The following is a 22,566-nucleotide window of genomic DNA, read 5'->3' on the forward strand; positions in this document are numbered from 1 at the left end:
TATCTATCTATCTATCTATCTATCTATCTATCTATCTATCTATCTATCTATCTATCTAACTATATGTAATACGATTTAAAAAGTATTTTTAGTTTTTCTTTAGTTGTTTCCTATTTGCATAAAGTATTACATCAGAAGCTGCGTTTCCATTAGAAATGGGCGCAAAACTTTTCAATATTCTGCTAATGTCAAAAACAAAAACACAATTTCGCCATTTTGGTTTTCCATTAAATAAGAAACACAATTAAAATCACACCTGAGTAAATTTGTTCAGGTCGTTATAAATGTGCATCATCCTCCTTCCACTTCCTGTTGTCTTTTTCAGCGTTTCTGCTAGTAGCAATATCCGGTTGTTGATCACATGACTCGCTAGCAAACTTTTTCCTCCTTGTCAGCAGGTTTCCTCATGATTGTGTAACTCATAATGACGTAAAAAGTATTTAATATTAATCATTTTTATTGGTTTTTAATAAGTATAAAAATTTTACAGAAAGAAAAAATAACAATGTTTTATATAAAAACTGCTTCATGATCCTTTAAAAGCAGCAATTTTCCTTGCTTTTGTTTTGTACCACACTTTTTCCTTCCACTCTACTTTCCTCTTCCATTTCTATAAAGGTATAAAAAGTATAGTTTCTTTGGAAAGTATATTTTTGCAACTTTCTTTTATGGAAAAAAGAAAATAAATCATTTGTAGGATTGTTTCATAAGATCTGCAGTTATCCTGGTTTTTGTTTTGTACCACACTTTTTCCTTCCACTCAACTTTCCTTTTCCATTTGGAAACAATCCACATAGTTGTTTAATAACCTTTTCTGACTTGCCAACATTTCACTGACATGTTTGCAGGTTTCGCCATGGTTTTATAACTAATAAGAAAAATATTTTAATATTATTTTTATTGGTCTTTTGGAAGTTTTTATACTTTCATAAGTATAAAACTGTTTTATATAAGGAAAAGAACCAATCTGATATAGGATTGTTTCATGATCCTCTGAAAGTGGCAGTCATCTTTTTTTCATAACACTTTTTCCTTCCACTCAACTTTCCTGTTCTATTTGGAAACAATAGTTTTCAAACAACTAAACTGTTTAATGTCATTTTGTAACTTTCCATCTTATCAGTGACAAGTCAGCAGGTTTTCCCATGAAAGTGTGACTCATAAGAACATAAGAAAATATTTTAATATTGTTTTTATTGTTCTTAAGAAAGTTTTTACAGTGTTATAAGTATAGCAGCTTTCTTTTATAGAAAGAAAGTAATAAAAAAACTTTTATAGGTTTCATGATCCTATAAAAGCTGCAGTTATTTTTTTCTACTACACTTTTTCCTTCCACTAAACTTTCCTCTTCCATTTGGAAACAATAGTCAACGGTAATTACCTTTTTCTGCCTTGCCTCATAAGTCAGCAGGTGATTTTCTTCTAAATTAAGTTAATCAAGGTGTAATTTAGTGACTCGATTTCAACTTACATTTCTGAAGTAAATAAACCTTTTCATGGTTTTCTAATTAATGATTTAAAAAGCCAATCTTTACCTAACCACACCTGATGTTTTGAGGTTTAACCCGCCTGATCGCGTGTTTCTTATCAAAAAGTAGGAGTTTTTAGAGGGGTGGGAGGGCGACGCTTCAGGATTTCCGAGGCGCCGTGAACGCATCAACGGGCCCAGTGTCGTCAGCCGCTGCCCTGCGCCTCCTCCAGCAGCCAGTCAGAGGAGGGATGCTCTGAACGCGAGACTGCAGCATCTTCACCGAGTCAGCCGAACCGCACGCCTCTTTCTCCGCGTCTTCCTGCAGCTGCGGACCCGCGCCGCCCTCCGACACCCCGGGGTGTCTTCATCTGCGCCTCCTGGAGCCAGGACCGGACAACCGCACTGAGATTACGCTCGGATTTTCCTCCTTTTTTTTTTTTTTTACACATTATTACAACAACCCCGATTGTTTTTTTTTTGTTTTGTTTTGTTTATTTCTTTGTTTTTCTTGTTTTCTTCATTGTTCGCGGAGGAGCGCCACCATCCTGCCGGACATGAGCGGAATGATACACACATCCTAGCTCGCGTATCTGAAGGTTCTTGGAAGAAAGAGTATTTTTTATTATTATTGTTTTATTGTTATAGTTATAATTTTCCCGCAGGAAGCGGATCCGGTGGATTTTTGTTTCCATCTTTCCGTCGCTGCGCAGCATCTCTCAACCTGCTCCGTCCGTAAGAAAAAGGCGTATTTCCCCCATTCTTAAAGCGACCTCGCTTTCTCCCAGGACTCATCTGCACGGCTGCGCTGCGTAAAGACCAGCGGAGAAAGGGAGGAAGAAGAAAAAAACAAAAACACACACACACACACACACACACACACACACACACACACACACACACACACACACACACACACACACACACACGGACGGGGGATTTAAGCGCAGACGCAGCTTAAGCATCCAAGAGCGAGCTCGAAAATGATGGCCGGCGGAGCTGTGCAGCAAAACGGCATTTTCTCAAGTCCCCACCATCACAGTCAGCAGCCGCACATGGAGTCCGACCCCCCGGATTCGCGTAAAAGACCCCTGGAGACCCCGACGGAGGCCAGCAGCACCAAGCGCACAAACACGGGAGGTAAGAGCAGAGATGGGGATGCTGGCTGGACGGGAGAGCCGCGGCTGAACCGAAACGCAGGTTGATTCTAAGAAATGGATAAAAACTTAGCGGCAGGAGGTCGGAAAACCGCTATAAATTAAAAGGGGCTGTTTTTCCCCGCGCCCTCCTGAGCGGCGATCATTTCCCATCAGCAGTAAAATAATCACGGGTCGCCGCTTGTGATGGGAAGGAAACAATGAAGCGCGCAGGGATTTGGAGGGAAGCCTTCGTCTTTCCCCTCCTTCCTTCCTTCCTGCGCACGATTCAGCCTCTATTTTTATTTACCTTTTTTGTCAAATTACATAAATTATCGCGTCTGGAGAAATCCGGCCGCCATGCTGGATGCGAGGTGAAGGATGTAAACAAGTGAAAGCCGGCAGGCGGGCAGGCAGCCCGGTCAGGGTCTCATCCCGTCGCGGATGACCTTGTGCTAATCTCCCGCATCAGCCTCCATCGCCGCGCCGTTTGCGCGGTTACACAAGCGGCTTGACGGGAGCCGCAGGCCTGTGAAAAACAAGCGGAGCCCGGCTCAGACTGCGACAGTCCGGGCTCCGCTGCCGCTCAGACTGCTTGTGTTTTTGGTTATTTTTTATTTTTCGGCTGCGGTTTTTAACATTCAGATGATGTTTCTTCATTATCCTCCAAGCTAGATGATCACCACATTTGGTTTTTGTTTACATGCTGTCATGCGCCAAGCATCCCCATCACCATCAGTAGCATAAAGTGGCCATGCACCCCCACCTACCCGCTCCATCAATGCTCTCTGAATAGACTCCTCCATTCAGCGCACAGGTGCAAGTGTTCCTTTAAATATTCTGCCAAGATGAAGGACAGTTAAAGGGACAGTCATACTTTAAAAAATGCGCAGATTCTTTTCCTTCCAAACTCGTTTAAAATGCCCTGCAGGTTCTCAGGTAGGATTTGTAATCTTAAACGCAACAAAGAATGAAGGAATAGCAACTTATGCTTCACTTTAGTCAGATTTTTTACAAATGCGTCAAAAGAATGAGAATAAAAAATACGGGAGGTTCTTGGTTTTGATCAGTTTCTTCTTTTGGTAAACAACATCTTACCTGCAGAAGAGAGCCATCTTGATGACTTTATTTAATAGAAATCCAGATAAGTTGATCTTTGGGGCTAAAGCTAATGCTTTGACCAAATCGTATTTCTCTTGTTTCAAATTAACTCCACTGTTGGAAACGTTTTATAAGCATTTAGGCTGTCATGATGTTCATATTGGGTAGAAACTCATGATTGTTTTCATGGGAGATGTTCGTAGGAGGTTGTTTTATTACATTTGTCCTTTTCTGACTGGAATTTTCTTTACATCTTCCGTTTCTTTAAATCCTTGTTTCTCCTGGGAAGAGAATTGGTGTTGCACCTCCTCCAATTTATAGTTTTATAAATAATCTTTGTAAATATTTCTCTTTAAAGGTTAAAAAAGTTTCAGGAGGATGAAAGTTTGCTTTGATCTTCAGTCCTCAGATTAGCTGTTAGCTTAGCTTTAGCCTCTAACCACCAACAGATCTGGATTATATAATATTATAAAATCTGCTGGAGGTGAGATATTAACTGCTGACAGACCTCCAGGTCCAACAAAAGAACATAAAAACATGAGCCATCCCTTTACTATGCTAGCATAAATTTAAACTGTGGAAGGTACGCACAGTACCTGCTAAGCTAATTCAGACTTTATGTATTTTGCGCAGATTTCAGAGGAAAGTACTTCAGATTACAGTCGATATAAAACCGCCTGAGGATTCTGGGAGATTTATTGAATCTGTGCAAGACATTAAAAAGAAATGTTCCTGCAACGTCTAAAAGGAGCAATTTTATGTTAATTCAAGAAGCAAGGCATGAAATTCAGACACCTCGAGTAAAAATACACTGCAAAAACACAAAATCTTACCAAGCAAGTTTGGTCTAGTTTCTACTGCAAATATCTAAGTACACTTCAAATAAGACAAACTAACTTAAAAGTTACTTTTCAGCAAAAGATAGAGGTTTGATTTAAGTAAATAATTCCTTTATATTGATGAAAAAGTACTTAATCCACTTTTATAAGTAAAATAATTTCCCAATGGATCAAGAACTTTTTCATCAATATAAAGGAATTATTTATTTAAAACAAGCTTTCTATCTTGATAAAAAGTTACTTGTAAGCTAATGAAATATTTGTACTAGAAACTAGATCAGAAATACTTGGTAAGATTTTGTTTTTGCAGTGTAGTGCATGTTTCATGATTATTATAGAAAAAACATGAATGAAATGATCTCATAAATACAGCAAACAAGCTAATTATTGTTACTGCTGCTAAAATATCACAACAAATTGATTATTATAGTAGCACACAATAAATTATGTAGCATTTTTCAAAGTGAGCTAGCTAACGTAGCGTAATTTGTTGCTGTTCTCTTTTTTATAGTGTAACTCAAATACAAAAAGATGATGTAAACATTTTCAAAAGGCTAAATCTGATGTTTTTGCCAAATTTAAAGGACTTTGAAACTGTGGGGAGGAACAGTAACCGCCCTACAACCCCCCCACCGTCTGCCATCTTGGTTAGCATCGTTCCACCTGAGGAGGGTTGAGCGTCAGGTTAGCCGGCGGTGTTTAACTGCAGATCGATGCAGCACTCAGAGCAGCAGGCTGCATGTAAAAACCCACAGCCGGGACCCTGGGGACGCTCCCGCTGCCTGCGCAACACTCCGCCGGTGTGTGCATTTAGACAAATGAAAAGCTTGGGATGATGATGATGATGACTTTTACTCAGGCAGAGAGGACGCCTGCACCACAGCCAGATAACCACATGCCTAAGACTAGCAACAAGCAGGAGGCGGAGCTAAAAGCCGGCAAAACACACAACTTTACCAAGTATTTTTGGTCCAGTTTCTAGTGAAATGCTTGAAATAAAACAAAAATAACTTAATTATTGTTTACTGTTGACTTAAAACAAGCTTATTTAACTTGTTAGAAGTTATTTTTAAGTCATTTTTTCTTATTTCAAGTGTAGTAGGACATTGGATGATGACTTTTACTCAGGCAGAGCGGACGCCTAAGCCTCAGCCACATGTTTAAGGCTAGCAGGAGGCGGAGCTTAAATGGACAAAAACACAATTTTACCAAGTATTTTTGATCCAGTTTCTAAGGAAACATGTGAATTCACTCCAATTAAGACAAATCTAACAAAAAATTTACTTTTTTGGCAAACATATGAGCTTGTTAAGCCAATAATTATTGCTTATAGATAAAAACAATAAGACATTTTTCCTGTTTTAGGTGAAAAAATCTGCAATTGGAACTACTATTCAAAGTTTATAAACTGAAAACTAGCTTGCTTATTCTATAAATATCTTAGTACAATTGAAATAAGTCAAAATGACTAAAATGGATAAGCTTATGTCAATAATTCTTAAATTCTGGTTCAACTGGCAGATTTTATCCTTTCAAAAAGGAAAAACTTCTTATAAGCTTTTTTTTTTAATCTATATGCAATAATTATTGACTTAAAACAAACTTTTGAGTCATTTTTGTCTTATTTCAAGTGTAAGACAAAATGCTTGGTAGTATTTTGTGTTTTTTCCTGTGTTGTAAAATGTTTTGTGTCTCATTTGGCTGCGATCGGCCCGATCTGGGCTTCATGCGACACAAAGTCAGCTTCTGTTTCCGAGGGGATTGGTGACCCAGCGCTGCTGTTTCTGTCTCAGGCTGCAGATCTACAGTTAGATGATTCTGGTTGTTTCTCTGAATGATTAGTTGACGCCACACACTCCCCACCCCTGTGCTTCCTCTCTCTGTAGTGGCCTTCCTGCAGCCCCTATTTGAATCTGAAGGCATTGTTTACCCTCAACAAGAAACTGAGACTCATGGTAAGACAGACTTTGATTTTGATCTTCTACCTTCTTCTTTTCTTTTGTTGTTTTTAATAGTCTCTACTGCTAACCCTGCAACACGGCTAATGTTTCTGTTTTTCCTGAAGGCAAATTTCAAACAGAATTTAAACGATTAGGATCTTTTAACAGACATTTAAACAGGAGCTTCATTCTTTTCATTGCTCAGAGTAATGCATGGTGATATTGTTTATATTGTATGTTTTCAGTTCCATAACATCCATTGCCATGCTTTTCTTTGACGCAGATCCAGTGTTTGTTTTTATTTCATGATGTTCAACATAACTGCACAGATGACTGCTGATGACCTTTGACCTCATGCTGGCCATATCATCTGCTGATGTGTTGTTGAAACGTTCATCTTCGGTTCACTTTGCGGTCGGGACGAATACAAAAGTCGCGTTTTCTGTTTTTACTTTGCAGAACTGAAACGGCACCGATCAGACAGAGACCGGCAAAAACCGATTCCTGGGTTTCTGTATGATTATTTTAAGAAGGAAATGTGCTGCAGGTTTTCTAAACGGTGGAAAAGAGGATTATTATTTCTCTTCCCTTCATCTGATTTTCCTTAAACTGAAAAAAAAAAGCATTAAAGTGCCAGATGTATTTATGGATCACAAACTGTTAGGAATTCATACTTATGATATATTTAATATGAACATTTTTAATTTGTTTTCCAATATTGTACTTGTATGTCAGTTGCTGTGTTGCCATTCAACTGTGTGCAAAACTTTGTCGATATTCCGTTACTGTAGAAAGAACACAATTTTGCAATTGTGGTGTTTCCTTTAAATAAGGAATTAGAAATCCCACGCGAATACGTTTCTTCACACGATTTGTTAAACGACTTCCTGTTGTCGTCTTCTTTGTCGTTTCTGCCTGTAGTAACATCCGGCTGTTGATCATGTGACTCGTGTGTCGGGAAAAATGCGTTTCTGTTGCCGTTTAGTGAAATAAACCAATTTAAATACGACTGAAAAAGAAAAAGAACTCATTTCAGCACCAAAACTTTTTATCAAAAAAAATTTGGCGAGTTCATGTTCAAAATGTCAAATTACACAGTTTATATGGCGGATGGAAACATAGCTTCTCATCAGAGACAATCATGGGAAAATTGGTTGATTCTGATTGTTGGGGGATAAATCGATGCAACTTGATTAAAGTTTTCAAACTTTTTAGTTGCAAAAAGGTAAAAATAAACAACAAAGTAAAGATTTCTCTAAAAGATTAATTTATATTCAAGCAAGAAAACCCCAGAATATTCTGCAGGGACGGAATATTTCTGTTTATCTCATTCAATGCTTTTTTTTAAAAAGCAAAGGCTAATGAGAACAAAAGGATACATGTGTCAGGGTGGTTGATTGAAAATGTGCATACCTATAAAAAAATAGATTTAAAAAAGGCAGGTCAGCTGTCAGAGAGTTGAAATGACACGGGCCCGCCGCAGCGCCCGTCCCATCAACCCCCAGTTGCTCATAAATCCCAGTTGCTCACCAAAACAGAAAAAGCTGAGGCTGATGTTATAGACGGAAAAGATCAGTGAGTTCGCTCTACATCCCCCACCCCACTGTCAGCCGGCTAATCCGCCGCTCCTCCGTGTTCCCCCCGCCCCGGCAGCAGGACGCAGCAGGCGCCCGGCACCCGTCCCCCACGCTATTAAAGGAATTCATCATGGAGCGATCAGACGTTTAATCAGCTCACTGTTAATATTTGATCCAGTTTCACTTGTTGGAACAGAAGGAGCTACAACTTCACTGTAAAAACACAAAACTAACAGAGTATTTTCTACTGCAAATAGCGAAATAAGACAAATTTAACTCATAAGAATCTTTTCAGCAATCAAAAGGAGTTTGTTTCAAGTAAGTAATTCCTTAATATTGGTGAAAATGTTCTAGTTCTACTGGTAGAATGTTCCGCTGCGCCGTTACCTAGCAACCACGGCCAAGCCCAGCCCGTCACCTAGCAACCAATTTCTAGTTCTACTGGCAGATTATTTCACTAAACATAAACAAAATATGTTAAACCTTTTTTTAATTCTGTGCATGAAAATTAACCAAAACTACTAGTAAAACTAATAAACCATAAAAAGTAACAAAACTAACAGAATTAAACCAACAAAAAATCATAATGAGTAAAAATGAACCATAAAGAAAAACCCAAAACTATTATAACTCTGGTCAGGAAGTAGACAAGTAATTAAAAGTAAAAATTAAATATTAATGAATGAAACAGACTTGATAATTTGATGAGTTTATGATTTTCTGCACCAGTTCCAGTAAATACCTATCAGAAGATATTATTCTGTAAAACTTGTATTCAGTTATTGTTGAACCGACTCTGGTATTTTCTCCCAACTTTTGCGGCTGCCATCTTGTGGACTAGTGTAGCATAGCCGCTAGTAGCATAGCCGCTAGTAGCATAGCCACATTTCTAATTTGCCGGCAGCTGATGTAAAAAAATCTATTTCACATCAGTTCAAAAGGCTAAATAATAGATTCATAAGCATGAAAACACAGGACATTATATCTATACTTTAAATATGTTTTAGTTAGTTTTATAAACGCACAATGTTCTAGTTAGTCATCGTTTCACCCATTAATTACAGTTAACAAAAATGTTTTCTCAATATCACTTTTTGTTACTTTGTTAGCTTTAGTTAACTGGGATAACCTCAGTTCTGACCTATTTCCCATCATGCTTAGGGCACAGTCTCACCCAGAAGACACTGAAAAGCTAGCAGAAAGCATTAGCATTAGCCTTTTAGCTGCAGAACCTTACGGTTCCCGCCGGCAGTCTGGAGCTTTAAAACAAATGTAGGTTTTAGGTAGAAAACACAGCTTGCATAAGCCTTTAAAAACTCTTATATAACCCAAAATGCTTTCTTTTTTTTAATTTTAATTTCAGGAATTGAACATTTTATGTGACTGAAACCAAGTTTAATGCCTGAATTTTCAGGTTGTTAAACTGATTAGGGATCAGTTTTTTGTACATATTCCCAGCTCTGCGCTTACTTTTATTATTTTCCTTTTCCGTCTGTACGTCTGCTTTCCGTCCTCTAGGATATAGTGCTTCATTTAGTAAATGGATGGGCTGGCTGTTGTTGGGAAGAAAGAGGCGGCGACCTTGAAACGCCCTTGCCCAGTGATAGACTGAAGGTTTCTGCATGTGTGTGTCTGTCGCTGTGTTTTATGTCCAACTACCTGCAAAAAGCAGAGCCCAGGTTTAATGAGAGAGATGAAGGGAGGCGTGGAAATGATGGATTAACAGCACACTGGCTATATGACTTCGGGTCTTTGGAGATATTGATCTTAATTTTATTTTATTTTTTCCTGATGTTCTCCTCTCGCTCTGGACTTTGGGGTTTTTTTGGCAGCCATTTTCACATTGATCCGACTTTATAACATTAAATAAATATGTAATAATCAACGTGATTAAGGCAATACAATGCAACACATACACTGCAAAAACAAAATCTTATAAAGTATTTTGGTCTCTGGTCCAAATATCTTAGTTCAGCTGAAAAGAGATAAAATTAACTTACAAGTAACTTTTTAGCAAAACATGGGAGTTTGTTCTGAGTAAATAATCCCTACATATCAATTAAAAAGTAAAGTACTTCTTATAACAAGACACTTTCCCTTGTTATAAGTGAAATAATCTGCCAGTGGAACCAGAACTTGGTTGCTAGGTTACAGGCTGGGCTTGGCTGGGGTTGCTAGGTAACGGCAGAGCGTACTACTCTACCAATGGAAGTATAACTTTTTCATAAATATTCAGGAGTTGCTTAAAATAAGCCTTTACTTCTTGCTAAAATGTTAATTGTAAGTTAATTTGTCTTATTTCAAGTGTACTAAGATATTTGCACTTGGTAAGATTTTGGTTTTTTGCAGTGTATACAGATTCGTATACAAAAACATGGTATTTTGTCACATTTTGACAAGAAATCAGGTTTTACAGTTAAATTAAATTAATGTGGCAGTAAGTATGAAATAAAATGCTTGGTAACAATTAGTCCAAAAAAAAAACTTGTAAATTAACATTTAAATTAACTCAATTATTATTATTTTTTTCTCTTTTTCTACCAAAAACTGGATGATAAAAGTTTTCAGTCTGGTGTTTTGATCTCAACTGGCCATTTGCTGTTTACAGAGACTTTATAATTCATTTTATTTATTGTTTCTGTTGTTGTTTTTTAATTTGGATATTTAAAATGTCTTCCAGTTCCAGTGTTAAATATTCATTAAAATTTTTAAGTTTATCACTCAGAAATGGTCTCAAAATGACAATATTATCGTTTATTGCAATAACTTCTGGGACAATTTATTGTCTGGTTAAATTGGTAATGACAGGCTGGTGGTATTACCTGTGAATATGTGGTAATTACGTGGTAATTACATGTCTAGTTATGGGATATATTGAATTAATTGTACAGTTTGGGTCGTTTCGAGGCGTTTCTGTGAACGAACGGTGCTTTTCCTCTGCGGACACGCCTGTTTTCTTCACCCTCTCCTCTTCGTCCACGCTAATCACGCCCTTCTTCCATCCTTTTGTCCGTCGCCGCTGTCGACGACGCTCGCTCGGCAACCGTTTCCTGGGCCGATCGATGCTAAAGCCACCATCGGCAGCAACATCTTCTCCCTCTCCTCCCTTTCCTCCTCACCGTCTAGCTCTGTTTTTTAAGCCAATGCGTCAAATTAGAAAAACAAACGAATAAGGGATTGAACAGGGTGGGGTGAACAGAGAGGTTGGCGATGTTCTCATGAAGGGGGGGACGCCATTGGCTGAGCAGGCGGTCGGTCAGAGCTAACGGCGGCTAACAGGCGAGGAGAGCGAAGAGGGCGGCCATGAATATGGATGAGGCTGTGATGAAAGCGAGAGGGCGACTGGAAGGACCCCCCGCCTCCGAAACGCTCCCAACAATACCGATTCTCACACTCACACAGAAACAAAGTGACCGCGTTAAGCTATTGTTGTTAGCCGCCATGTTTCCCCCCGATTGGCTCGTCCTACGCCTTTGTTTCAAACTGAAATTATGCAGCAAGATTTTATTGTAACTGTTGGGTTTCAAATTAAAAAATACTTTATTGATCCGAAAGGGAAATTAAATGTTGTTCCATCTCATGAATTCAAAGAATTATGGCAGACGGAGTTAAATCCAGTTCAGTACGGAGCAAGTCAAAGAAAAAATACTGTCAAAATTTGACTTCTTGTTCTTTCTAAAAATGACAATAAGAAAGGCCAAACAAATGTAGTCTTTTAAAACATAAAAAAGTAGAATAACTGAATCAGCGACGGTGAATGTGAGAAGCAGAAACATTTCCTGCTCGCTGTGTTTTTCTGAGTGACGAAGGCCGTCTTTAGAGCGCAGACAGCTGGTCAGAGCCTCACGGCTGGAGAGCTTTGCACTCGCTCGTGTGTGTGTGTGTGTGTGTGTGTGTGTGTGTGTGTGTGTGTGTGTGTGTGTGTGTGTGTGTGTGTGTGTGTGTGCTACCTTCCAACAAAAGACCAGGGGTGTGTTAGACAAAGCCTGCACACCCCCTTAACTCTCCCTGCTTAAGGGAGATGAATATTTTCCCCAGAGCTCCGAGCCGCCATTCCAGAACCTCCTTTCATCAAACCGGATCAACGTTTTTTCCTTTTACCCCCAAAAACACGGCTTATTTTTTACATTTATCAAACTGTGACAGCTGTTATTTATGTTTGTCTACCTAAATTCAGAGTTGGGCAGTAACTGGTTATATTTAGACAATTGCATTTACTTGAGTAAATTTACTTTTAGGAGTATTTTTATTTTGAGTAATTTTATTATGAAGTATTTTGACTCTTATTTGAGTAAAATTTCTGGATTTTCTACCAACTGAATGAAAAACAAACATGTTTTAACCAGAAATCCACTATAATCCACCTGCAGCTTCTGTTAAAGTTCCTGAAGTTTTTTATTGATTTGGAAAAAATTATTTTGCCTGATTTTGTTATTTTTTGTTACTTTTATAAATTATTGTCATTTTGGTCCTTAAAATACCAAAATTTCCACTTAGCTTTATATTTTGCTCCATCTGATGGTGTAATTTTTAAGTATTAAATGATTGATAATTTGGTCTCAGTACTTCAGTAGACTTTTTTTTACGAAATACTTTTTACTCTTACTTTAGTAATTTCCTGCTACTTTTTACTTGTGTAAAAGTATGTTGAAGTATTGGTACTCTTACTTGAGTTCAGTTTTTCGCTGCTCTACCCACCTTTGCTCATATTTAGCTCTTTTTTTTGTTGCTGTTTTTATTTGTACATTTTCATAAAATCCTCCTCAGACGTCCAAGTTGGACACCTGGAAATCAAATGTTTGTGAAAAATAATGGTCCAACTCTTCGCTCAGGAGCTGCATGTGTTAATTTACTAATATGTCAAACAGTTTAATAGAAAGAGCTGTATCAACACAACATATGTCATCATAAACAATAAGTAAATTAATCGCATGATAAAATAAAATGAGCTCAATAATTTCCGTGACTTATTGTTTTTCTCTCTTTCTACCAAAAACTGGATGATAAAAGTCTTAACTACAGCGCTTTGGTCTCGACTAAATCTTCTTGTTGAAGGAGAATTTTTATTTCAGAAAATTTTTATGTCATTTTTATACAAATTTATTTGCCAATTCTATACAAAACAACCAAAGCACCATCTGTCAACCCCGATCTGGGATATGTTCATTGAAGATAAACAGATTAAAATAAGATTAGTATTCTAACAAATCCTTGTTATTTTGTGGATTTTATTCGTTTTTAATAAGCCAAGCATGTAAGTATTTCCTTATATCTGATAAAAACATGATTCTAAATAAAAAAAATATGGCTTTAGCAAAGGCATAATATGATATACACTGCAAAAACAAAATCTTACCAAGTAATTTTGGTTGAATTTCTAGTACAAATATCTTTGTACACTTGAAATAAAACAAGTTCAACTGCTTAAAAATGAAAAAAGACTGGCATGAAGTGAAAACTGTGGACAAAACAAGAAAGGTCTGGAAGTATTTCAGATATTTAAAACAAAAAACTAATAACTATCGACTGATAGGAAATACTTAAATATTGATGTTTTTCATCCGTATCGTTCTGTCCTCCTATTTATATTTTGTCAAATTGTGGAAAATAAATCTGAGAAGCTTGTTCTGAAGTGTGCTTGTTTAGTTAGCTGGTATGAAAAGAATTAATACTGGAAAAACACAAAATCTTACCAAGTATTTTAGTCTAGTTTCTTGTGTAAATGTCTTAGCACATTCAAAATAAGACAAAACTAACTTATAAGTAACTTTACAACAAGATAGAGAGGCTTGTTGTAAGTCAGAAATGTCTTAATATCGATAAAAGTTCCGCTGGTGGAATATTCCACTGTGCCGTTACCTAGCAACCTGAGCCACGCCCAGACCGTTACCTAGCAACCTGAGCCACGCCCAGACTGTTACCTAGCAACCCACTTCTAGTTCCACTGGCAGATTATTTCACTCATAGGGAAAATGTCTTGTTATAAGTGAAATAATCTGCCAGAGGAACTATCACTACTTTTTCATCTATATTAAGGAATTATTTACTTACCAGAAGCTTTAATATCTTGCTGAAAAGTTACTTGTAATTAAGTTTGTTCTTATTTCCAGATATTTTTCCAGTTCTGTGTTTCTACTATATTTTTAAATTTATTGAGATATACTTATTTATTATTATTTTATTCAGTTATTTGACTTACCTTTGAGAGTTGCTGTTTTTTACATTTTGTTGTGCTTTCTTCATGTTCAACGACAAAAACCAATAATTCTGATTCTGGTATTTGTACTAGAAACTTAATCTAAATTACTTGGTAAGGTTTTGTGTTTGTGATGAAATATTTTTGAAAAGGAAATTATCTTCATTTTTAAATGTCTCATGCTGGTTTGCCTGAACGAGGATGAAGTGGAGAGCCTGGTGTTGCGTGGCCTCTGCAGGCCTGAGGACACCAGATCCCAGGATTTGAGCGTTCAATCCCCCCCGACGTTGGCGAGCCTATTCTGGGCCTGCCGGGTCTGCTGGGGGCCTTAGCAACAGATTGGACTGTTTACACATCCAGTTACGTCGTGGTGGAGAAGGATTTATTATTTATTGTAAACAAACGCTGCAGCTCCAGAACCTCATTTTGAATGCGTTTCTTTTTTTTTCACGGTTTCTGCATCTCCTCTGGTTTTGTCTGAACACACAGTAAGGTGGAGCGCCGTCTCTGCAGACTCGCTCTGAGACCAGGCTGGAAGCTCCTTCCATTCATAACCCGCCGGTGGCCATTTCTTCTTTTCTTTTTGTGTCTTCTCATTAAAGGAAATGTGGGGACTTCCTGCGTCTGTGAGAGACGCTCAGTGAAAACAAAGACCCTCGTTGCAGCAGCCGGCAGTGTTGCCAGGTTGGGCTGGAAAAAACCAGCTTTGGGCGGGTTGTTGAAAATTGGGCTGCGTTTCACAACATTTGGAGGGTTTTTAGAAAAGCTTAGAGCAAAATTCTTTCAAAGCACAAAACTGTCAAAATGTTCTACCTACTACAAAAATGAAATCTATCTGAACAAGTTTGCTACTACTGGTGTGCATGTGTAGTGTGTGTTGAGTACTGGGAGACGACATGACCTGCTTTCTGCTGCAAAAAAATCTACAATTTAATTGGTTGGACTGTGACAGAAGGAGGGAGTTGCACAACTGTGTTCATATTTATATTTTAAGCTTGCAAAATTAGACACGGCATTAATCAGATTAATTTGATTATTTTTTTTAATGGCTTGACAACCTGACTTATTAGTTAATTTGTTTAGAAATCTCTAGAATCTCTCAAATGTGACATCAGTGACTAGTCATTGGTTAATCAAGTGTCACATGCGGTGGTGCTGTAAAACCGAAATCCCAGGAGAACTTCATGATTTAAAAGGACAAAAAACTCAAGTCTCACTTTGTTAAAGTCCCAGCGGGACCTAGTTCTGGTCAGAATGTAATAAAGGACAACCAAAACTGCTTTGGCTTGTCTGTATATACGACTATAATTGATGCTTTCACCATGAATTTCATTAGATTAAATGTTCCGGGTGGTTTTTTAGGACACTGTCCGTCAGATCTGGCAACCCTGGCGGCGGTTGGGGAACCCACTGAACTACAGATCTACACAAACACACACTCTGCTATGTTGCACACCGGTCGGTGCTTTAATGGTGTAGTTTCCAGAGCAAATGAGTAATAAGTTTATTTTTATAACCGTGTCACAGTGCATGTATCTGAGGTTCGATTTGACCACAGGAAATCTGGCAGTTTGGAAAATCTAGTCACAAAGTCGAAGCAAAGTAGGACAGGGATGAAACGATACTGTGACATCGACATGTGTTTCCAGGCAGGCGCCCCGGTTAGCTGTGTTGTGCACAGTGTGCTGCGTCTTAAGGTGTTTTAAATTAAAGCTTGCCATGACCTAATGGTCGTTTTGACAAAGTCACTGTTTTCAGCTCTGTGGCATCTGTAAGCAACTTGTGGGTCTGAAAGTTTGATTTATTCTCTGGTGCTTGTTCAGCTTGGAGCGAATGTCTAACAAACAAAAAGCTGAAAACCAAAACCAGCTGCAATAATTGGTTCATATCAAGACACACAAAACAACAGTGGAAGCTATGATTTGTTTCTTTCAGCTCCTGGTAGCTCTCACTGCGAACTTCTTCTTTAAGTGTAGCACATTCATTCTCATTTTCTTTAACAGTTTGTTGTTTACTTTGTACGTGAGTCATTAGGCGACTAATACATTAAAAAAACAAGTTGTTAAATTATGCCAAATGCTGAATAACAGGACAATAAATAACTGAAATCACAGTAGCAAAACTGAGTTTTTAATAGCCAAAGACAAACACTTGAAGTAGTTTACTTAGAAAACGTAAATACTGTTTCATCTTAACTTGAGACTTCTCCATTGGCACAAAAATGAAACTTTAGTAGTTACTATTTTAACTACCGGTACTTTTCATCACAGTCCATCATATTTAAGCTAACAGTGTTACCTTGTTTAAATGAGTTACTTGTTTAAATCATGACTTTATCTAGGGCATTGTACAAAGTCACTTTTTCCATTTAATAATAATCAGAAAAGGCAATATTTTAGCTACGTAATGTGCTTTTCCTCCAATTGCAGAGCTAATCTACAGAAAGCTAACTTCCTGAGTAGCCCATCGGAGCGTGACGTCACGCGCTCAAGCTCTCGCGGGATGATGGTGACCAACATGGTGTAGCTGTTAAACTGTCAGCATAACGCGTTAATTGTTAAATGTACACCTCAAGAGAAAAGAAAAAGGGACGCAGTGTTTCGCAACTCTATGGCAACTAGATAACAAGGTCAGAAAATGTTTTAATTAAGAAAAAAAAAATAGCCAGGGAGATGGAAGTAGACCGTCATTCTTAATTTACTCTGACTACCGTAACATGTAGATGTGCTGTTGAATTCGGTGCGTTTCGGTTCAGTTAAAATAATAATAAAAAAAGGCAACATAATGGGTAGAGCAGGTGTTAAATTAGCTAATCAGCCACCGCTGAGTTAGCTTAGCTCATATCAGCGGGAGCTAATCTACCACAAATCACATATTAATGATCGTAAAATAAGCATTAATCCTAAAAACATAAAAGTGTAACGGACTGAATGTTCTGTTATTTGTGTGGGAAATGTTTGAGTGTTTGTTGATGAATGCTGAAACGCATAGTGGCGTTGTCGTCAGTTGCTATGGCAACGAGTCTGCGCGTAGCGTGGCCAACAGAGAGCTACGCTACCGTTTTTCAACGGTTCTTTTGCATTATTTCCCCCTTTGCTGTGGCGAATTGCGACGAATTAATAATACCTGCATCTCCAGGTTTCATTTAGTTATAGTAATCGCTCTACCGCGGCAGCGCTGCTACTGGTGGCAAGTAAAAGAATCGTCTCTTCCTCCAGCGTTGTGCGCATGCGCGACATTTCCGGATGTAAACATTAACATGCAAGTCGTCCATAAACGTTGCTAATCGATGCTAATATGTTTGCTCTAGATTACAAGCCTGCAATTTGCAACTCCAAAGCCGTAAGTGAGTCTTTTCACTGTGCCTCTTAATAACATCGCCTTAAAATACTTAATAATATAACAGCGTTTTAAAATGTAACGGTGATAAGGAAATGCTAGCCTTAGCAGTATAAAACGCTGCTAGGTAAAGGCAAGGGCTACTTTTTCTGAAACATTTTTTTTGTCATCTGGGTATGGGACTTTTTGACGTGACTTCCATTAAAAATGTAACAGTTATTCTCTTTCAATCAATCAAGTTTATCTGTATAGCACATTTCAGCAACAAGGTAGTTCAAAGTGCTTTACATCATTTTGTACTACTGAAAGTTTAGATATAATTATTATTTATAATTTTTTTATTTCAGTTGAACTATTATTTAAGAGCAAGATATTTGTTACTAAATAAGCTGTGTGAATGTAGCTAGGTTATAATCTGATTTTTAATGCTAGCTTAGTCTTGCAGTTATATAACCCAGCTGGTTATTGTCAATCAATCAAGTTTATTTCAGCGGTTGAAGGTGGTTCAAAGTACTTTATATTATAAAAACACAAAATTACAAACTTTTAAAGAAAACGTCTTACAGTCAACAGTTGAACAAATGTTACATTTTGATGCCATCAACAAAATCATTGCCCATGTTGGTCAATGTTTCATTTATTATGGGTCAGACGGGTTTTTAGTCTTTATTTAAAGGAACTCAGTGCTTCAGCTGTTTTCAGTTTCTTTTGGAAGTTTGTTATAGAAGCACCACGAATCTTCATGTGTGTCATTTTTATGAAGCATCCCATAAATAGTTTGGCTTTCTAAGCACAATCAGAACTTAAAACATTCAACAAATCCTCTTCCTTAGTGACTTTTCATGATCATAAATGGATATTTCATGGTGACATGTAACTGTGTTACCATGCAACTGAAGTGATGAACATGACTCATGTGTTACATCTTCTTATATATATGATGAGTCAGGATGCCGAGGTGTAGCAGGCCTGTTTATGATGTCGGAAACGATCTGTTTGCGGAGGAGGTGTTTCACAGAGTGTTTCTTTATCCTCTCGCTGTCGCACACGTGCTTTCTGCACAGATATGACCGTTTCGTATTTACCAATTCCCCTGTCGTATTAATAGGAGCCTGTTATAATTAGCCGGCTCTCTATCTAAAGCAGGTCAGTCCGAGGCTCCTTACCCAAAGTGGGTCACTGCAGAGAGGAGATGGGACTGGGTGGAGGAAACCGTAGCAAAGGGAGCAAAAACAAGAGCAGGAAGGGAGGAAAATAATTAACCAGACAAAACGACGTGACACTTCTTTAAGCTTCAAAGTGTTGCTTTGAGCATCCATGAAATGCTTTTGGCACAAAAACATTACATCACCGTTGCATCAGTCGGTGGTGAAGTGGGCCTGCTGCTACAGAAATAAAGCTCTCAGTGTGATGAGGATGAGACACGTTAAAAATTTGCAAATATTCCACAAAAATCCATAAAGCCAGTCAAAATATCATTTATGATCTGTAAATAGCACAACCCTAATTTGTGAACGTGCTAAAAGAAACACTTCCAGGGAGAGGATTTTGATTTCTTTCCTTTATGTCATTGAAATTGTAAAAATAATATCTGATTTAAAGTAGGGATCGATATCTGATAATGTTGGTTATGGCCGATAACCAATATTTACCGATATTGTATGTATTTCACTATCGTTTCGTCACCTTTGGGGAAAAATTGCCCCTCCACAAACAGATAAACATAAATATCAGACTGTTCATATCGGCCCAGTTTTATTTATCGTGCCGATACCAATGTATTAAAAAATGACTAATATCGGCCGATACCGATGTTTGTGCCAATTGTCTAACTATAACTTTTCAAAAATCCTGAAGAACAATTATTCAAGATTAAAGATCATAAACAGTTAAATCACGTTTTTCCATTGTGTCTCTCTGGATGAAGAAGAGAAAAGTGAGCTGAAGTGGAGGAAGAGGACGCAAAGTTTGGTCTGAAAATCAGAAGCAAACTCTCTGACAGGAGTTGGCCTGGGTTCATCTTTTAAAAAAAGATGGAGGAAGGGATTCCCACAGGGTAAACTGAGGCCAGGCTCGTTGTTCTTTCCTCTTGGTCTCCCTGCAGTTTGTATTTCATCACTAGGCAAGCCGAGGAAGGGCAGGGAGTGTCGGGTTTCCTGTGGGTGTCTGCTTTGGCTCGGCTCAGAGATGAGACCGAAGCCCACCCAGCCACTCCACGGTCATCCCTCACTAATCTGCACAGCTACCAACTGGACTTCTCCCTGCTGTTATTTTCTATTTAAAGGGACCGAGTTTAAGAGTCTGGCTCAAAAAGAAACCAGAAATCTACTTCCTTTTGAATCATCACCATTAAAGTTATACCTGGCAGATTTTTCCAATAAGATAAGAAATACGACTCTTCCTGCTTGCGTTGCATTGATTAACACTTTTAAAATTCAGTAAACGTTAACTTTTTAACCTCGACACTGTTTAGCAGTTTCTGACAGCAGAGTTGGGTAGTAACTAGTTACATTTATGAGTAACTTTTTTTGAAAAAATGCACTTTTAAGAGTATTTTTACTACGTTGTACTTTGAATAATTGTATTATGAAGTATTTCTGCTCTTGAGTAAAATTTCTGGATTTTCTTCCCTCTGAATGAAAAACAAACATGTTTTCACCAGACTCGGACACAAACCTGCAGTTTCTGATAAAGTTTCTGAAGTTTTTTATTGAAAGAAACTAATTTGGGGGAAAAAAATCCTTTGTCTGATTTTGTTATTTTTGTTACTTGTATGAATTATTGTTATTTTCTTCCTTAAAATACCAACATTTCCACTTAACTTTATACTTTTGTCCATCTGATGATGCAATTCTTAAATATTAAACTTCTTGTTTTAGGTTTACAGTGGTGATGACGTGCGTCCTTTAATCCTATTTTTAATCTGTCCCCAGACGTTGCGCGTCCTGGATTATTAGACATATTAGATGCTGCAGAACCAGTTTCAGTTTCCAACTTCAAAACGTGTTTGTGAGAAACTTCTGTTTGCAGTTTAATCTATGAAGGTCTTAGTAAACCATTTTTAATGAAAACATTTTGTTTTGCTTTATAATTTAGTTTATTGCTTATGATGCAGAGTTTTTATGTTTGTATTAAATCAAATTTTGTTTAGCACCGTTGAGTAAAAGATGAGATTAAATTTCAAAGAAACAGTTTAAAACTAAGTTTGTAGCTTTGAACAAAACATCAAACAAACTGGAACTGCATGAAGAGCTGCAAAGCACAAATTAGATGTTAAAAGATCAAATTAAACAGAAAAGCTCATATTTTCCCAAGTAAGAATGAGGACAAGGTTTCCTTTTATGCATTTTTGTTTTGTTTTGTTCAGATTCTGCTTTTAGTTTTTCACTTTTCACAGAAAATGGGACAAATTTTGTTCCTTTTTATTCAGAGCATCAGATGAATAAAAATCTGAAACATTGAAATTCAAATGCTGTTTAACCATTCCTACTTTCATTTTTACACTCATAAACAAACTACATATCCGTTTTGTTGCATGAGTTGTGATAAATAATGGTGACATATTTACATAAATGCTCAAATCTTGTGTATGATTTAAATTAGACAGCATTTCTAATGTTTTTGGAATATTTTTATTATTACGTGCTTTTTCCAATAAATTAATAATGACTCCTTAAAATCTCGACTTTCCCTGACTGACAGGATTAATCTTGCTGAAATCAGATCTACACTGCAAAAACACAAAAATTTACCAGGTATTTTTTGTCTAGTTCTAGTGCAAATATCCTTTTTTCACTGCGAAAACATAAAATCAGACCAAGTATTTTTGGTCTATTTTTAGTGTAAATATTTTAGTACAGTTGAAATAAGACAAAACTAGCTTACAAGTAACTTTTCAGCAAGATAATGGAGCTTGTTTAAAGTCAAAAATCTTTAATATTGATGAAAAAGTTCTAGTTACATTGGCAGATTGTTTCGCCTATAACATGAGAATAATATGTTATATGTCAATCTGCCCGGGAAACTGGTATTTTTTCACCAACATTAAGGAATTATTGAATTAAAACAAGTTGCTGTATTTTCCTGGAAAGTTACTCATAAGTTAGTTTTGTCTTATGTCAAAATTACTGAAATATTTTCACTAGAAACTAGACCAACTTGGTAAGATTTCGTTTTTTGCAGTGTAAAAACCACCTAGGGTGAATGCAACTCTCAGTAATTGAAATATCCATCCGTAAAATAGTTCAGTCTTTATAAAGAATGATTTACCATGTGTGTTGTGACAGGTAGGCGGGAGCGTCGTTTCTATCTGATTAGCACTAATAGCAAAACCGCGGTGCAGCGTGTCTGATGATGACGAGGACCAGATTCCTGAAATCCCACACTGAAATTAGATCAGACCAATCCGGAGGGAGCGTTTAGAGGTTTGCTCAAACGGGTGTGAGGAGAGAGAGAGGGGAGATAACGCCGGCGAAGAATCATCTGATTATGGAAATAATTTGCTGTCATGATAACATCGTCATTGGAAGTGACTGGGTAGATTTATGGAGCGTTGGAACGACGAGGTCGGCCGAAAACTGTTTGAAATCAGAAGGCATGCATGAGGACAAAGGTTGTAAAAGCATGTTGTTACTGGGTTTGTTGTTGTTGTTTTTTTCAGCTTTGCTTGTAACAAAGTTGACATTTACTGCACTTTCTGACTTCCTGTTTCCTGTTTCCTGCTGCAGAGGAAGGCGAGTACTTCCTGAAGGTTTTGATTCCCAGCTATGCTGCTGGTTCAATCATCGGGAAAGGAGGCCAGACCATCGTTCAGCTGCAGAAAGAGACTGGAGCCACCATCAAACTGTCAAAATCCAAAGACTTCTACCCTGGTAAGGCTCACAAACCCTGGGATGGATGGATGGATGGATGGGTGGGTGGATGGATGGATGGATGGACGGATGGGTGGGTGGATGGATGGATGGATGGAC

General features: G+C 37.6%; 1 protein-coding gene across 3 annotated transcripts in view; it reads left to right on the top strand.

Moving 5' to 3' along the window:
- The first annotated feature begins 1,282 nt into the window (after positions 1-1,282).
- The window catches only part of nova2 (NOVA alternative splicing regulator 2), an 86,794-nt gene continuing 65,510 nt past the window's right edge, over positions 1,283-22,566 (top strand). Inside the window, exons 1-3 of one of the 3 annotated variants that reach the window (XM_015032862.1) lie at positions 1,283-2,608; positions 6,431-6,499; positions 22,324-22,467. In XM_015032862.1, the coding sequence (XP_014888348.1) occupies positions 2,452-2,608; positions 6,431-6,499; positions 22,324-22,467 (370 nt within the window). In that variant the 5' untranslated portion in view covers positions 1,283-2,451. Of the gene's footprint in view, positions 2,609-6,430; positions 6,500-17,278; positions 17,604-22,323; positions 22,468-22,566 lie in introns of those variants that run through there. The other 2 variants (XM_015032870.1, XM_015032878.1) reach the window with 2 other exon arrangements.

The sequence above is a fragment of the Poecilia latipinna genome, unplaced genomic scaffold, assembly GCF_001443285.1.
Source record: "Poecilia latipinna isolate Pla-1442-1.1 unplaced genomic scaffold, P_latipinna-1.0 Scaffold15, whole genome shotgun sequence".
Classification (NCBI taxonomy): domain Eukaryota; kingdom Metazoa; phylum Chordata; class Actinopteri; order Cyprinodontiformes; family Poeciliidae; genus Poecilia; species Poecilia latipinna.